Raw genomic sequence first — 16,730 nt, 5'->3', positions numbered from 1 at the left:
TATGTAGCTTGCACTCTGCCCCAAGAACAGTGAGATGAGCGATACTTACTTGATGAAATGCTCTGTTGGAGTTTTCTTTTTCCTACCCACTTCAAACCCTATCACAGGGCAAAAGTGGCCATTTTCTGGCTTAAATCAAAAGTAAACTGCAAAAGTCACCAACATGAGTGTTTCGGCAAGCAGATCGTAGTAGCAGAAGGAGTTAAAAGTCAGTTTGTGCAAAATCTGTATATGGAGGGGTGTGTGTGTGTGTGTGTGTGTGTGTGTGTGTGTAACTTTAGGAATCAATTTTTTTTTTTTTTTTGAGAGAGATAGAGTGCGCATGCGCGCACACGATCAAGGGAGGGGCAGAGGGACAGCAAGAGAGAGAATCTTCAGCCCACGAGGGGCTCCATCTTTGACCTGGCCTGAGCTGAAATCAAGAGTTGGACGCTTAACCGACTGAGGCACCCAGGGTCCCCCAAACCTATTTTTTTAAGCAATCTACTTTGTACTTGAAAATGAGAAAGTCTTGTGTGAGGTAGGGTTTTCTGTCGCTCAGAGAACCTTTGAATTGGATAGCAGCTTTGAGTAGGACATTACTTAAATGCATTAGCTAGCAATTTTAGAAAGAAAAAAAAAACCTAATGATGTTGAACTGTAGAAAAAAATTCCATGACAAGAAAAATCTGATTTTCTACTAATAAATTCCCTGATAGAGGGAACAATGCCAAGAAAGAGAATTGCGGTGATTGGTGCTGGGGTCAGTGGATTAGGGGCCATTAAGATCTGTCTGGAGGAGGGATTGGAGCCCACCTGCTTTGAAGGAACCAATGACATTGGAGGACTGTGGAGATACCAGGTAAGTTTGAATAGACTATGTCACCGCATGTGTGATGACATCTTTTCCATATCTGGAAGTAGGAATGCAAAGATATCAGCAGTAACTTATCCTCAACTACCAGCGTAATAATTATTATTTTTATTAGTGCCTACACCTGTGCGTCGAATCCCAATCTTTCCTTCCCCCAAGGATGATGCTCCAACAGTCCTTCCTCCTTACAGAGTCTAACTCCCTGAAGTTCCACCAGCATTACCTAGTGGACACACAAGCCCTCCCAGAAAACTGCTCTCACGGCTGTTACCAATCAAAGCTGTCAAATCAGATGGACTTCCTGTGCTGAGTTTTCTTGCTTTCTCAAGGGGATCTAAAAGTGTCAAAAACCAACTCAGTTTAAAAACCGCTTGTCCCTGGCTTCCGTGATTTCACTCTCTTTTCTCTCTCCTTTTCCAACGCGATAGTTTTCCGCTTGGCCTCTCAGCGTGGCTGATTGTGGTTCTATTCTCGATCCTCTGGTCTTCTACCTTTTGCAAGTCCCTTGGGATTCTTCCTTATCACCCTACCTTGGCTTCCAGCTGCCACATACATGCTAATGCTTGATCTATCTGTAGATTTTGATCTTCATCCTAATAATATATATGTGCTAGTAAGGGCAGCTAACACTAACTGTCCCACAGACAAACTCTGAAATCTCCAGGACTTAGCACAATAACGGTTTCTGTCCCGCATCATAGTCTGATGTGACTAAGCGGTTCTTTTCCAACTTAGAGTTATGCCCCTTGACCATGCGACCTCCAAGTTTGCCATGTGGGGATAAAAGAAAGGTAATCTCTGGGATGTCTCACCCACACCTCGTTGGCTTCTTAGGTCTATCCTTTTTTTTTTTTTTTTTTTTTTTTTTTGGAAGAACAATTCCCTGCATTACATTCCCAGTTTCAAGTATTGGGAGTAGTTTCCATGTTCCTTTTTCTTTTTTTTTTTTTTTTTAAGTTTATTTATTTATTTTGAGAGAGACAGACAGAGTGAGCAGGGGAGGGGCAGAGAGAGAGAGAGAGAGAGAGAGAGAGAGAGAGAGAGAGAGAATCCCAAGCAGGCTCCGTGTGTCAGCACAAAGCCCGACGCGGGGCTCAAACTCAGGAGCCCTGAGATCATGACCTGAGCCAAAACCAACAGTAGGATGCTTAACTGACTGAGCCATCCAGGTGCCCCAGTTTCCATGTTACTGGTTGGACCTTAACCAATACAGGCCTGTCTCTAGGAAAGCTTCTCCAGCCTCCACGCCCGATGTCTACAGCACCCTGTGCACACAGGCTATTAGTCATATCGCACTATATGCACTTGTTGAGGTGTGTAAGGTTTTTAAGCATTTTTTGTGCACGATTTGGTCTTCACAATAACTCCGTGAGAGAGGCAAGCACTTATCTGCAGGCGAAGAAATAGATTCAGAGAAATGATTTGATGTCAGGTTCCCTATCCAAGCCAGACAATGATATATCTCCAGGACCACATCAGGATGCCACAAAATACCACATCATGTCACCTGATTTCATCTGATACCCATCTTTTAAGCTTTCACTCATAAAAAATGCTGCTTATATTTGCAGAAGCTATCCTTCTCAGAAGGGATATTTTTATATATGAGTGTTCACTACAATGGCATTTATTAAACAATACTCTTCATTTTGAGGGAGAAAACACATATTTTGATCTGTTCTTAAAGTTGATGTGATTTAGCAGGAATTAGATTCCATATTTTCTGGATTCAAGTTTAGAATATTCATAGTACATGTATTACTGATTCTTTATTTCACCAATAATATACAAAAGATGAAAAAAATAACCTCCTCCCCAATTGTGTTTTCTGCGTACATATATTAAAATGACTATATTTTAAGATTATAATAAATTCTTCCCGGGAGAAAACAACATATTTTAAGTGGTGGTGTATTTCTTTTCTTAGCCTTAAATCACTTAAGTGTCTAGCCTTAGTTTCAAAAAAAATCAGGAATGGTTGCTAACACACATAACAGATATTATGTGCTATATGGACTCCTGAAAAATTAGCATGATAATGTGCTTCACAAGATTGAATTAGGTAATGTATATAAAAAACTCTTTAGGGGTGCCTGGGTGGCTCGGTTGGTTGGGTGTCCAACTTCGGGTCAGGTCATGATCTCACAGTTTGTGAGCTCGAGCCTTGCGTTAGGTGCCGACAGTTAGGACCCTGGACCCTGCTTCAAATTCTGTGTCTCCTCTCTCTCTTCCCCTCCCCAGCTTGTGCTCTATCTGTCTGTCTGTCTGTCTGTCTGTCTCTCAAAAATGGATGAACATTAAAAAAAGTTTTTTTAACTCTTTATAAACCGTAACATATTGTAAATTGCTAAAATACAATATACCTATCTGTATGCATATAGGTAAGTAGATAATAGAGGTTCTGAAAGATTGAGAAACTGAGACCAAAAGCATATGTATCAAAACATTTAAAGTGATCATCAAGTTGGCGAGGATGTGAAGAAAGGAGAACCTTCTTACATTGTTGGTGGGATGTAAACTGGTGCAGCCACTCTAGAAAACAGTATGGAGGTTCCTTAAAAAGTTAAAAATAGAACCACCCTATGATCCAGCAATTACACTACTAAGTATTCACCCAAAGGATACAAAAATTCAGATTCAAAGGAGTACACACATCCCGATGTTTATAGCAGCATTATCAACAATTGCCAAACTATGCAAAGAGTCCAAATGTCCATCAACTAATGAATGGATAAAGATCTAACATGTACACACACACACACACACACACACACACACACACACTGGAATATTACTCAGCCATCAAAAGGAATGAAACCTTGCCATTTGCAACAATGTGGATGGAACTGGAGGGTATTCTGCTAAGTGAAATAAGTCAATCAGAAAGACAAATAGCACATGATTCCACTCATATGTGGAATTTAAGAAACAAAACAAATTAATATATGGAAAGGGGGAAAAAAGAGACAGGGAGACAAACCCTAAGAGATTCTTAATGATAGAGAACAAACTGAGGGTTGGTGGAGGGAAGGAGTTGGGGGGAACGGGCTAAATGGGGGATGGGCATTAAGGAGGGCACTTGTGATGAGCACTGGGTGTTGTATATAAGTGATAAATCACTATATTCTAAATTCTACTCCTGAAACCAATATTACCCTATATGTTAACTACCTAGAATTTAAATAAAAATTTGGAAAAAAAAGAAAATGATCATCAAGAATGATATTCGTCTCTGATTTTCTATAAAATTGTAATAAACATTTGATGCTTTTGTAATTAGAAAAAAATCATCAATTAAAAAAAGGAGGGAAAAAAGAAAGCCAAATGTACTAACACTCTGTATTCTTTTCTGTCACTACAAACAGCATGGACTTCTTGGATATCCTCTGGCCAGGACTCTGACCCCTCTGAGCTCAGTGGGCAGGGAGGCAGCCCCAACTTCCTCTGATGACTTTCACTCTCTGGTATTCTACATACAGTTTTCTTTTCAGGTTGCTTCCATCTTTTCATATTCTCCTCTTTGTTCCTCAACAAAATTATCTGTTGTTTTAAACTAAGACAAGGTAACTTATCTCTTAGTGAAGGTACTGGAAAAGCAACTTTACTTTCTTTGAAGGAATTCATCCCAGGAGCCTCATAATTTGACAAATGAAGGATTGATTTTTTTTTTTTTTTAATGTTACTATTGTATTCGAAAAGATGGGAATTATCTTCTTTTTCCTGGCAGGAGGAGACTACGAGTGGCAGGGCAAGTATCTACAAATCTGCCACCAGCAACACTTTGAAGGAGATGACAACCTACCGCGATTACCCTTCCCCCGATCATTTCCCCAACTACTTGCACAATTCCAGAATCATGGAGTACCTCAGGATGTATGCACAACACTTTGACCTAACGAAGCACATCCGGTTTCTGGTGAGTGGAGCCGGGAACACTCAGCATATGCAGAACCTTCTTGGTAGAGTCCAGAACCAGGCTAAGTGAGGGACAGAAAGGCACAGGCATTCAGTCTTGGAGGGGAGCCCTGTGTGCCTCTCTGGTGGAGTCAGCAGGACCTTCCATCCTTACTTCCTTCTGGAAAAGGTATGATGGGTTGGCTGAAAACGCCAGACGGTGCACCTGGTGTTGGCTCACCGTCAACTACATTCAGGACCACAGCTGGGGACGTGCTGGCTTACGTCTCTGCTTAAAAAGGTCTTGGTAGGAAAACCAGCTATAAAGAAACTCTTTCAGAAAACCCCGAGGGAGAGTAGCTATAACCAACCTTACTCAATGAGGCCAAAAGTTCTGGGACAGGAGGCAGCCAGGAAGAGAGGCCACATGTCCAAATTTGTCTCATTCCCAGTCAAAGGTGGACAGCGTGAGGAAGCGCTCCGACTTCCCTTGCACGGACGTCCTGGTCGAGACCACAGGGAAGCAGGAATCCTATGTCTTTGATGGGATTATGGTGTGTAGTAGTCTTTACACCGGTCCCATCTTGCCACTCCAGAACTTTCCAGGTATGTCATATGGAGCGTTAAGGCACTGGTGCTATGAGGTTTTATCATTGTTGCTGTTGTTATTCTCGAAGAAAGTTCGTCACTCAGAAAGTCACCCTATTTTCAAAAGAAACATTATTTTTTTCTGATTATAAAGTAATGCATGCTCTTACGGGGTCCATTCAAATAATACATAATATTATAAAATCAAAAATTGAAATTACTAATACCTATTGCCACAAGTTCTGGGTTATTTTCAGAGAAAAGCGTTACATTTTTCCACAACTAACAAGCAAAATGTGGGAATTGTTGTGTGTTGGCAATAGTTTGGAGTCAATATGGGGCTCCTGACTGGCTCATTTGGAAAAGCGTGTGACTCTTGATCTTGGGGTCATGAGTTTGAGACCCACGTTGGGTGTAGAGATTACTTAAATGAATAAAAAACTGAAAAAAATAGTTTGGAATAAATAGTAGGATCAAAGCTACAGAAAATATATTAAGATTTAGCTTTTATATATATATATATATATATATATATATATATATATATATAATTTATTGTCAAGTTAGCTAACATACGGTGTATACAGCGTGCTCTTGGTTTTGGGGGTAGATTCCAGTGACTCATTGCTTACATACAACACCCCGAAGGTGTATGTAGGTACATAGCATGATGAATATAAATAGCCATGTACACATGTTAGAAGTTGCTGCAATGCTATTGTTTACTATCTGGAAGCTTAAGCACCTCGCATATAAGGAATGCTGCAGGAATGGTTTACCTACACAGTGCCTCCCTGTTTATCCCTAGGAGCAGGATGCATGCTCAATCTTCTCAAACAGAGCTGAACCTGAGACTCCTTTGGGGATCTTAGAAGATTCTAGATGCCCCCCACTTTCACTGCTGTGTGTGTCTGTTTCCCAGTGTCTGAGAAGACAATGAAGGTTTAAATGGGTCGAGAGAAATCTCTTGGTTAGTTGATTCGAAATTTAAATATTCCTGTATTCATCATTCAACAGTCATTCAAGAAATACCTGTTGGGCACCAAGAGTCCAGAGGCTCAGCAGAGAACGAAACAAGCAAAACCCCTGCCTGCAAGGAGCATGCGGAGGGCAGATGGACACAGACAAAAATGGGATAAATATGGGGAGGTGATAACTGTGGGAAAGGGGAGGAGTTTGGGGATGAGGGTACGATGCAAGGTTAGATGAAGTGGCCAGGGAAGGTTTCCGTGAGAAAGGGACATTTGAGCAAACGCCCAGAGGAGTTGAGGAAGTGATGCAGATATCTGGAGAAGGCGCCCCGTGCAGGAAGAACATCAGGTGCAAAGGCCGTGATGGGGGAGTGTGCCTCCCAGGTCCAGTGTGGTGGGAGGAGCGGATGGGGTAGGCAGGAGATGACGTCGGAGAGTGAAGGGGGGGGCCATTGTTTGCACTCTGGCCTTGAGCGAGGTAAGAGCTGTTAGGAGGTGTTGAGCCCAGTAGAGGCGTGCTCTCATCTCTTTAGCTGCTGTGCTCAGAAGAGTCGGGGAAGGAGGTAGTACAGATGGAAGCGGGGGGGGAGCAGGGAGGAGGCTCTTGCGCTAATTCAGGGGAGACATGATGGTAGTTTGGACCAGGTGGGTGGCAGTGGAGACATAAAGAAGTGCTTGGGTCTTGAATAGAGTTTGAACATAGAGATGATAGAATTTGCTGATGGGCCAGAACTGAGATGTAGCAGGGAAGTATCAACGGTACCTTGCACGTCATCGGTCCCAGCAATTGAGTTGCCACTTCCTGCGACAGGGGACGATGCAGGAGACACTGATTCTGCCTGCATGAGGGAGAAAGACGGAGGGGACCACGAAGCAACAAGGCTGAAGAGATGTTCCCTGAAAATAGGAGAGCGTGGGCCGGGACTGAAGATACTTAAAGAAGAGTATTAAACCTATTTCTCAAGTACTTACTATTTAGGAACATTTTAACAGATCTGATACCATTCCTATGAGCTGGGTGAAACCATACCCATCGCAAATGTCCCTAGTAGTTAAAAAAAAAAAAAAAAGCTGACCTTCATGCCTACATTTGTTTGACCTCAAAACCCCCTCACAGTTTGGCCCACAGGGCAAGGGATTCATTTCAGAGTTGAAGAGAAATATTTTCTCCTGGGGAAGGGAGACAGAAAAAGGATGGATGAAAACACAGTAACTTTTAGGTGTTGGGAAACTCCCTGAAGATCTTTGCTGTTCCATAAACGTGAGGGAAAAAAAAGTTATCTTCAGGAATGAGATGAATCGCAGTGGGCCCGAGGGGAGGGGAAATGACTGATGAGAAATTTTATGGACTATGCAACTCGGAAAGATGGAGTTTGGGAACAATTAGATCCATGCCAGGAGTTCGCTAGGTGAGGACTGAAGAACTTCCAAAGGAAAGCTGAGATCTTAGATCAGATTCTGTAGGGGAAAAGAAACAGGGCAAGGACTGACCCACAGTCAGGACTGACTAGGGCTGTCCAGTGTCACAAGAGGAGCAAACGAAGCCCATATGTGCAGACCCTAGTGTTGCTTAAAAAATGAAATACTGTCAGGGCACCTGGGTGGCTCAGTCAGTTGAGCGACCAACTTCGGCTCAGGTCATGATCTCGCAGTTTGTGAGATCGAGCCTCGCATCGGGCTCTGTGCTGACAGCTCAGAACCTGGAGTTTGCGTTCAATTCTGTGTCTCCCTCTCTCTCTGCCCCTTCCCCGCTCATACTCTGTCTCTCTCTGTCTCTCAAAAATGAATAAACATTAAAAAAAACTTTTTTAAATAAATAAATAAATGAAATGAAATACTGCAAAATCAACCAGCTTTTATGGCTTTGCCGTATGAGGTTTCTATTTAAGTCAGAGGAAATTTTTAGGCAAAAATATTAAGTTCCTACATTATTTTAGCTTCAGATCCTATAGGTGATGTTGGAGTGTTTGTCCCCAGTAGTAAAGCAGAGTGAGTAGTGCTGGTGGGAAGGGTGTGCTGGGCCTAGCCTGAGATGGAAACATCTAGACAAGGGTGAAGCTTGGGTTGGGAAAGCAAGACAGAAAGTGGGTCCAAAGCAGTAATGGTAAATAACAAGGATGAAGGAAAAGGAAGATGCATTACTTAAATAGGAGCCTAACTCACCATTGAAGGCTTGGCAAGGAATAGGTAAGTAAAATGGAGGCAGAAATTAGATGTCTGATTTGTTTAGAAACCTGATAATTTGTTTAAGCTTGGAATTTATGATCTAGAACAAAAATGTTTGAGGATTTATTCTGTCTGATGATGTTGGGCAGATACAACCTGCAGGCCAGCATCAGTAAAACAGCAAATGAGAGGTTTAAATAGGATGGACTTTGAATTAAATAATAAGCTTTAAAAAATAATATAGGGGCACCTGGGTGGCTCAGTTGGTTGAGTATCTGACTTGATTTTGGTTCAGGTCATGATCTCAAGATTCATGGGATCAAGCCCCTCATCAGGTTCTGTGCTTATAGCACAGAGCCTACTTGGGATTCTCTCTCTCCCTCTCTCTGCCCCTCCTCCTCCCTCTTTTCTTAAAATAAACAAACAAACAGGGGTGCCTGGGTGGCTTGGTCGGTTAAGCGTCCGGCTTCGGCTCAGGTCATGATCTCGTGGTCCGTGAGTTCGAGCCCCGCGTCGGGCTCTGTGCTGATTGCTCAGAGCCTGGAGCCTGTTTCAGATTCTGTGTCTCCCTCTCTCTCTGCCCCTCCCCTGTTCATGCTCTGTCTCTCTCTGTCTCAAAAATAAATAAACGTTAAAAAAAAATAAAAATAAACAAACATACATACATACATACATACATAAAGACCAATGCTTGAGTAATTCTATTCTTGCCCACAGGAATCAACAGGTTCAAAGGTCAATATATCCACAGCTGTGAATACAGGAGCCCAGAGAAATTTCAGGGGAAGAAAATCATTGTGGTTGGCATTGGAAATTCTGGAGATGACTTGGCAATTGAGCTCAGTCATGTAGCTTCACAGGTTTGGTTCCTAAAATTCTCTTTCCTGAGATGCACCCTGCCCACTGCCCTCTGAGATGTTGGCATTGCATGAAGTGTGTGTGGTGCCTACCCACACGCTGCTTCAATCCTGATTGTTAATTACCTCTTCACACTCGTTTTCTTGGTAGCAATCTTGATAATACATTTAAAAAATGAGAATTGAATAAAAATCGATATTTCAAACTTTAGTGACCACCATATTATTTTCACCAGTGAGTGTCAGCTTCACTGGTACAGCCACGAGTTAAAAAAATGGACTATATCAAGGGCGCCTGGGTGGCTCAGTCGGTTGAGCGTCCGACTTCGGCTCAGGTCATGATCTCGCGGTCCATGAGTTCGAGCCCCGCGTCGGGCTCTGTGTTGACAGCTCAGAGCCTGGAGCCTGCTTCGAAGTCTGCATCTCCCTCTCTCTCCACCCTTCCTCTGCTCGCACTCTGTCTCCGTATCTCTCAAAAATAAATAAATGTTAAAAAAATGTATTTTAAAAAAATGAACTATATCAGAAAACCACTTTAAATCCCTTTGTTTTTCACTGATACGACACTTGATACATCTCCCAACTCTGATTCCTTCCATACCTAGATTTCTAGGGATACATAGTAACCAAGTACGTATTCCAAGTTCTATAATATCATAATTAGCAGATGGATGGGATCTTACATGTCAATCTGTTGACCTCCAGTCATCTTACATCATTGTGTTTGCCCAGGATCTGCAATGTGAGAGATGGCAGGCATCAAACACTTTGGGGAAAACGCAAGAGGGATAGTGAGTGAGACCCAGAGGAAAGCTGAGGGAGATTTCTGGAACTATAAGCCACAAGCCAAATGTGTCTGTTTGCGTGAGTGTGTGTGATTATATCTGTCTGTCTATCTGTCTTTGAGGACAGAGGAACTCTTCAAGCTAACAAGGCAAGAGAGTTCTTCTCCATCTCTCATGAGCCAAATGAGAGACATCTGAAAAACTGAGAAAGGAAAGTCTTACACTGTGAGGCATCTATATTTCATTTATCTGCATTCTCTCCCAGGTGTATCTCAGCACAAGGCGGGGTGCGTGGATTTGGAACCGGGTCTGGGATAATGGAATGCCCATGGACACTGTTCTCTTCACTCGTTTTAAGACCATCCTCAACAAATTTTACCCTACATTCTTAATCAACAGATGGGCAGAGAATAAATTAAACGCTCGATTTAACCATGACGTTTATGGCTTACTACCTAAACACAGGTATGTTCTAGGTTTTTTAAAAACTAATTTTGGGGCGCCTGGGTGGCTCAGTCAGTTGGGTGTCTGACTTCAGCTCAGGTCATGATCTCACCGTCTGTGGGTTCAAGCCCCACATCATGCTCTGTGCTGACAGCCTGGAGCCTGCTTCAGATTCTGTGTCTCCCTCTCTCTCTGCCCCTCCCCTGCTCAAGCTCTGTCTCTGTCTCTCTCAAAAAAATAAATAAACATTAAAAAAAAAAAAACAAATTTTGCCTCTGTCTTTTAACCCTGGTATAGTTAAGTATTTTCTTTCTTTCTTTTTTACATTGGTAAAATGCAATCCCTATCTCCTATCTGTTATGAGGTATAAATGTGCAAGCACAAAAAATTGATTGTGTACAGTGTGGATAAATTTAATAAATATTTCTGAGTTCCTACTATGGTCACGTATGTTTCTGGATACTGGGAGTAGAATAAGGACAAGGTCAGGTGGAGTCCTAGCTCTTGCTGGACCTCCTTTCTAGTAGGGGAGAAACCAACCAGGGGATAATGCAATGACGTGGAGTCATATGTGCTATAACAAACAGTAAGAAGAGTTGGGGAGAGGAATCTTTTCTAGATGGGGTGGTTCTGGAATGCATATATGATGAGAGAGCATTTGAATGGGACCTGAAGGAAGTGAGGAGGCAAGACCTGAAAGAATGTCTAAGATGAGAATATCATTCTGGGCAGAAGAAACACAAGTTCAAAGGCTGGATGGAATGAGCAAGGAACCAACCCAGTGTAGAGACTGTTGGGGGAGGGGAAGTGGTAAGAAATATATTCACAGATGTAAGCAGGAGCCAGATCATGGGGGGATTTTTAGGGTTAGGGCATGGTCATAGCTTTCGATTTCATTTTTGGTGAAATAGAAACCCATCAGTATATAATTCTACGTTTTCAAAGGATCCCTCAGGTTGCCGAGTGGAGGGGAAATTATAGGGAGGCTGGGGTAGCAGCAGGGAGACTACTAAGTATTAAATGATGTCAGTAAAGCTTATAAAAGTGGTATGTAGGTTCTCGAAATAAATGGAAATCAGAATATGATCTAATTTTCCTATTCTAGTATGAACACTTCCACCAATTGCTTTTAAAAAATCTCTCCCCCAAAAAATGGTTTCCAAGAAATTAGATGTCAATATTATCATTGGCATAAATTTATATACCATTGCAAAATCTTCTCTTTGTATATAATAAGTATTAAATAAATGCTATTGGCATTCTAATAAGTACAGGATATTTATTCAGTAAACAATTCAGAAAAAGTATTGACTTAAAGAAATTTTTTATAAAACAAAAATGCAAGTTTTTTTTTCTTTAGCTCAACCAAAAAATATTTGAAATATTTTTGAGCTCAACTCCTATCCCAAAAGACATATTAATTTTCCTGAATTTCAATTTTTATTCTTCAGACTTCTCACTCATCAAGCTACTTGTGGTGATGATCTACCCAATCACATAATATCTGGAAGAGTTCTGATAAAATCAGATGTTAGGGAGTTCACAGAGACGTCAGCCATCTTCGGAGATGGAACAGAAGAGGACCTTGATGTTGTTATTTTTGCCACAGGATATACTTTCTCTTTTCCCTTTTTGGAAAACAATGCAACAGTTCTGGACAGCCAGCACTCCATGTTTAAATTTGTCTTCCCCCCTCAACTAGAGAAACCAACACTAGCTTTCATTGGCATTCTCCAGCCAGTGGGAGCCACCATTCCCACATCGGAACTCCAGAGCTGATGGGCCATGCGTGTATTCAAGGGTATGCGCTGACCTTATGCATATTTGGAAAAGGTGACCACCCAAAGAGGTGATTTCAGAGGCATTGCAAAGGTCTTCTGCTGCAAAACATATGTGAAGTTAACCTTTACAGTGTCCGAAATTGTACCGCTTCGTATTTATTATGTTAGCGTTTGATGGCTATTTAACCTCTAGGATTCCCATGAAAAATGGAGATTAAAAAAATTACCTTAAGCTACCATCAAGTGACAACTTATTGGCAAATAATTCTTCAGAACACATTAGGGCACTACCTAGTAGAGGAAGTGATGGAAGTGGAAGAAAGAGCTCAACCTAAAGTATAGATGGGAAATAATAACTATGCTACTTCTCAGTTGTTGCTAGAATAATTCTGGAACGAGCCTAAATTAAAGGGAGCATTTTTTCGCCTCTCACGTTCAAAATAAAAGAGGACAGGCAGAGTCACAGAATTATGAATGGTAAATTATGTGAATTATGTGAACTACGGCCGAATCACCAAGTAACTGGGGTAGCACCACATCACAATGAAAAGAGTAAGAGCTCTGTACCAAGACAAACCTGGGATTAAAACCCAGCTCCCCCAGCGGTACCTGGGTGGCTCAGTCGGCTAACCATCTGACTTCAGCTCAGGTCATGATCTCACGGTCTGTGGGTTCGAGCCTTCATTGGGCTCCATACTCAGAGCCTGTTTGGGATTCTCTCTTTCCCTCTTTCTCTGCCCCTCCCTCACTGTGTATTCTCTCTCTCAAAATGAATGAATAAACTTAAAAAGAAAGAAAGAAAGAAAGAAAGAAAGAGAAAACCCAGCTCCTCCATATCATTAATTCTAAGGTTGAGAATTAATTGATGAAGACAGATTCACAAACTACCTTTTGTCAATCACATTATATTAATTCTGCTCATTTGTTTCTCCTTTAAAAAGTTCCCCATATTTTCCCAGAACATTCTGTGTTTCTCAAAATATAGAATGTCACTCATCAAAGAAATGAGGGAGAATTATAGGAAGGTGTCTCCCATGAGTTAAGATGGAAAATTAAGGGGTGCCTGGGTGGCTCAGTCGGTTGAGCGTCCAACTTCAGATCAGGTCATGATCTCACAGTTTGTGAGTTCGAGCCCCATGTCGGGCTCTGTGCTGACAGCTCAAAGCCTGGAACCTGCTTCAGATTCTGTGTCTCCCCTTCTCTCTCTGTTCCTTCCCTGCTCATGCTCTGTCTGTCTGTCTGTCTCTCTCTCAAAAATAAATAAACATTCAAAAAAATTTTTTTAAAAGATGGAAAATTAAGAATAAATCTCTGTCCAATGAAAACAAGAGACATTGAGTCACTATTTATTAGTAAATACAATATGTATTTGTAAACAAATTCATAACATAAATGAACAGGGGTAACTCACTATTTAAAGGACAGCCTGACTGGCTTAGTATGTTAAGCATCCAACTCTTGATTTGGGCTCAGGTCATGATCTCACAGTTCATGGGATCAGGCCTCATGGCAGGCTATGCTCTGCCTTGCTTGGGATTCTCCTATGCAGAGCCTGCTTGGGATTCTCTTTCCCTCTCTCTTTGCCCCTCCCCCCACTCATCCTCTCTCTCTCTATCTCTCTCTCTCTCTCTCTCTATCTCTCAGAAATTAAGCAAATAAACATCTTAAAATATGTGAATAAATAAATCAAGGACAGCCAGAGTGAATGCTCTGATAATGGACGCACACGCATGCTACTTTTTGTCTTGTCATTTGGGTGTCACTCCCTTCAGTCCATCCTTCTTTGTGGGCTTTGAGGTCTGCTAGTCAAGATGTGAACGCATTAGAGGACATGTCTTTGCATCTGTAAGGCATTTGCGTCGGACGAAACAATGAGTGGAGGGCACACAAGAGGACCTCCTGGATGCAGCTCCCTCACTCTTGTGCTACCTCACTTAGGATGCTCTCCACCAAAATGACTCTCAAGGTATTCATTTCTTCTGGAATCTCATCTTCTTTCTTTCCTAGGATTGAACAAATTACCTTCGGTGAGTGGCATGATGGCAGACATAAGAAGGAAGAGAAAAAAATTTGAAAAAGAGTAAGAAACTTGCTTCTTAGTAAAAGTCAATTGGACGTGTTTAGGTGGAGCTGTTTGCCTATCAAAGATTCTTTCTATTTTTCTCATCATAGAATCTATTTGCCTAGATGAGATCTCAAATTATCAACTTCGCCATCTCTTCCTATTATAATACATAATATAAATGTAGGGAATATTTATGGGAAGAATGGGTACAGAATAGTCCAATATGGAAACCTTAGAATCTTGTTTAAAATTCATGTAACACTAGATAAATACAATTACAAATTTATGTCATATCATAGCCTTAGAGCTGCAAAGTGTAAAAAAATGTAAGATGAAATGAAGGGTTGTTTTACTCCTTTAAGGAGTTGGAAAGATAAATCAATGTGAGAAATGAGTTGGCAAATCATTACAGAATCTAATTAAAATACTGACATGAAGTCAGAGGCTCATAGGTTGTATGAAATCTTCTTAATAGAAAATCATTCTCAACCACTGAGGTGGGAAATGTAAGGTATTTCTATGCAACAAATACCTGTTGAGAATTTACAGTGTGAATGTTTACAGCCTGTCTCTAAGACCAAAGGGTTTATCCCAAAAACAGTCAGTTATCCAGCAACTGGTTTAAAAGGTCGGCCACGAATTACATTTTAGTAATACTTAAAATCAAATGAATGTCACACATACCTAAATAACTGGCATGTACAATTTCATATTCCCCACCAATTTACCAAAATGAGACTATACCCTGAATGAGAATCCAATGCATGGCCAAAGTACAGGATTTAAGAAAAGAATACCATTAATATGACAACAATCTTCTGAAACCCACCTATTACCATCCAAGACTCTGGGAAGGATTTGAGGATGAAAAATACAGTGTGTGAATATTTTGTTAGAAACCACTGAGAGGAGCGCCTGGGTGGCTCAGTCAGTTAGAGCCTGGGTGGCTCTTGATTTTGGCTCAGGTCGTGATCTTGTGGTTCATGGGATTGAGCCCCATGTCGGGCTCTGTGCTGGAAGTGCTGAGCCTGCCCAGGATTCTCTCTCTCCCTCTCTCTCGCCCCTCCTCTGCTTGTGTGCTCGCTCGCTCGCTCTCTCTCTCAGAAGTAAATAAATAAACAAGAAAAATTTTAAAGAAAAGGAACCACTAAGAAATTACCTGTAGCCATCAGTCCTTTCCCCCATGGGTTATCCCCTCACACAAAGTCCACCGATGTTTAGAGGAAATTATGCTTGGAAGGAAGGAGGTTGTCATCTGACCTGAGGTTTCCGATTGCGGTTTTTTTCCCCTTCTGCTTTCAGATTCCTGAATAATCCTCGCGACACATGCAGAGTGCAATACGTGGAATACATGGATGAGATTGCCTCTGAAATAGGAGCGAAACCCAACCTGCCCTCCATCTTCCTGTGGGATCCAAAGCTGGCTGTAGAAATTTTCTTTGGCCCATGCACGCCTTACCAGTACCGCCTGCATGGGGCCAGGGACGTGGGCTGGGGCCCGGAGAGCCATCCTGACCCAGAGAGAGAGGATCATCAAGCCCCTGAGGACTCGAACCCTCATCTGTGACCAGCCTCCATCCTCTGTGCCATTTTGGCTTAAAAGCGCCTGTGCAGCTCTTCTCCTCTTTGCTCTCACCTTAATCATTATTAAAGGATAATCCTATGGTCGTTAGCATATTAGGAGCTGACAGTGACACACACTAATTAAGGAGATTGAGTGTGTTCAAGTGTTTATCTTTCAATTCAGACTAGACCAGTACAACGAATAATTCTAAAATCTCTCTGCGTGAGTATTTTGGCAAAATTGGAGATTTCTTCAACAGAGAGTTCAAATGAATTGGGTTGTATGAAACTTTGCTTTGGAAGTGAAAAGTTAATTTCCATAATATGGCAGATGTTCTCAGTTACGCCAAGTTCTCCTAGGCCCTCCTTTTATAATAAACACACGGTTTGTCAGCTATTTGCAATTGGCAAATTCTTGGTTTTGCGTGTAAAGCACAGGCTGGGAAAAAGTATCTCTTCAAACGATCTCGAATAGCTAACGATGAACAAATGTCCTCATCAGAAGCCTTCTCCTCGGGGCCCTGGGTGGCTCAGTCAGTTAAGCGACCAACTTGATTTCAACTCAGGTCAGGATCCCAGGGTTGTGGGATGGAGCCCCATGTTGGGCCCCATGCTGGGTGTGGAACCTCCTTAAGGTTCTCTCTCTCCCTCTCTCTGCCCCTCCCCTGCTCACACTTTGTCTCTGTCTCAAAATAAATAAACATTAAAAAAAGAAAGAAAGAAACCTTCTCCTCTACAGTCACATTCTATAGAATCATGGATG

At 41.8% G+C, this 16,730-nt stretch overlaps 1 protein-coding gene across 1 annotated transcript; it reads left to right on the top strand.

Annotated features, from left to right (window-relative positions):
• The first annotated feature begins 706 nt into the window (after window positions 1-706).
• On the top strand, window positions 707-16,062 carry LOC132685844 (flavin-containing monooxygenase 5-like). Its single transcript, XM_060643222.2, is given in 9 exon segments — window positions 707-841; window positions 4,581-4,769; window positions 5,200-5,353; window positions 9,190-9,332; window positions 10,380-10,579; window positions 12,010-12,359; window positions 14,347-14,419; window positions 15,707-15,875; window positions 15,877-16,062. Coding segments are annotated over 9 exon segments (1,599 nt in total).
• The last annotated feature ends 668 nt before the right edge of the window (window positions 16,063-16,730 follow it).

The sequence above is a fragment of the Panthera onca genome, chromosome F1 (assembly GCF_046562875.1).
Source record: "Panthera onca isolate mPanOnc1 chromosome F1, mPanOnc1 haplotype 2, whole genome shotgun sequence".
Taxonomy (NCBI): Eukaryota; Metazoa; Chordata; class Mammalia; order Carnivora; family Felidae; genus Panthera; species Panthera onca.
This window is presented reverse-complemented; position numbering and strand designations above follow the sequence as displayed.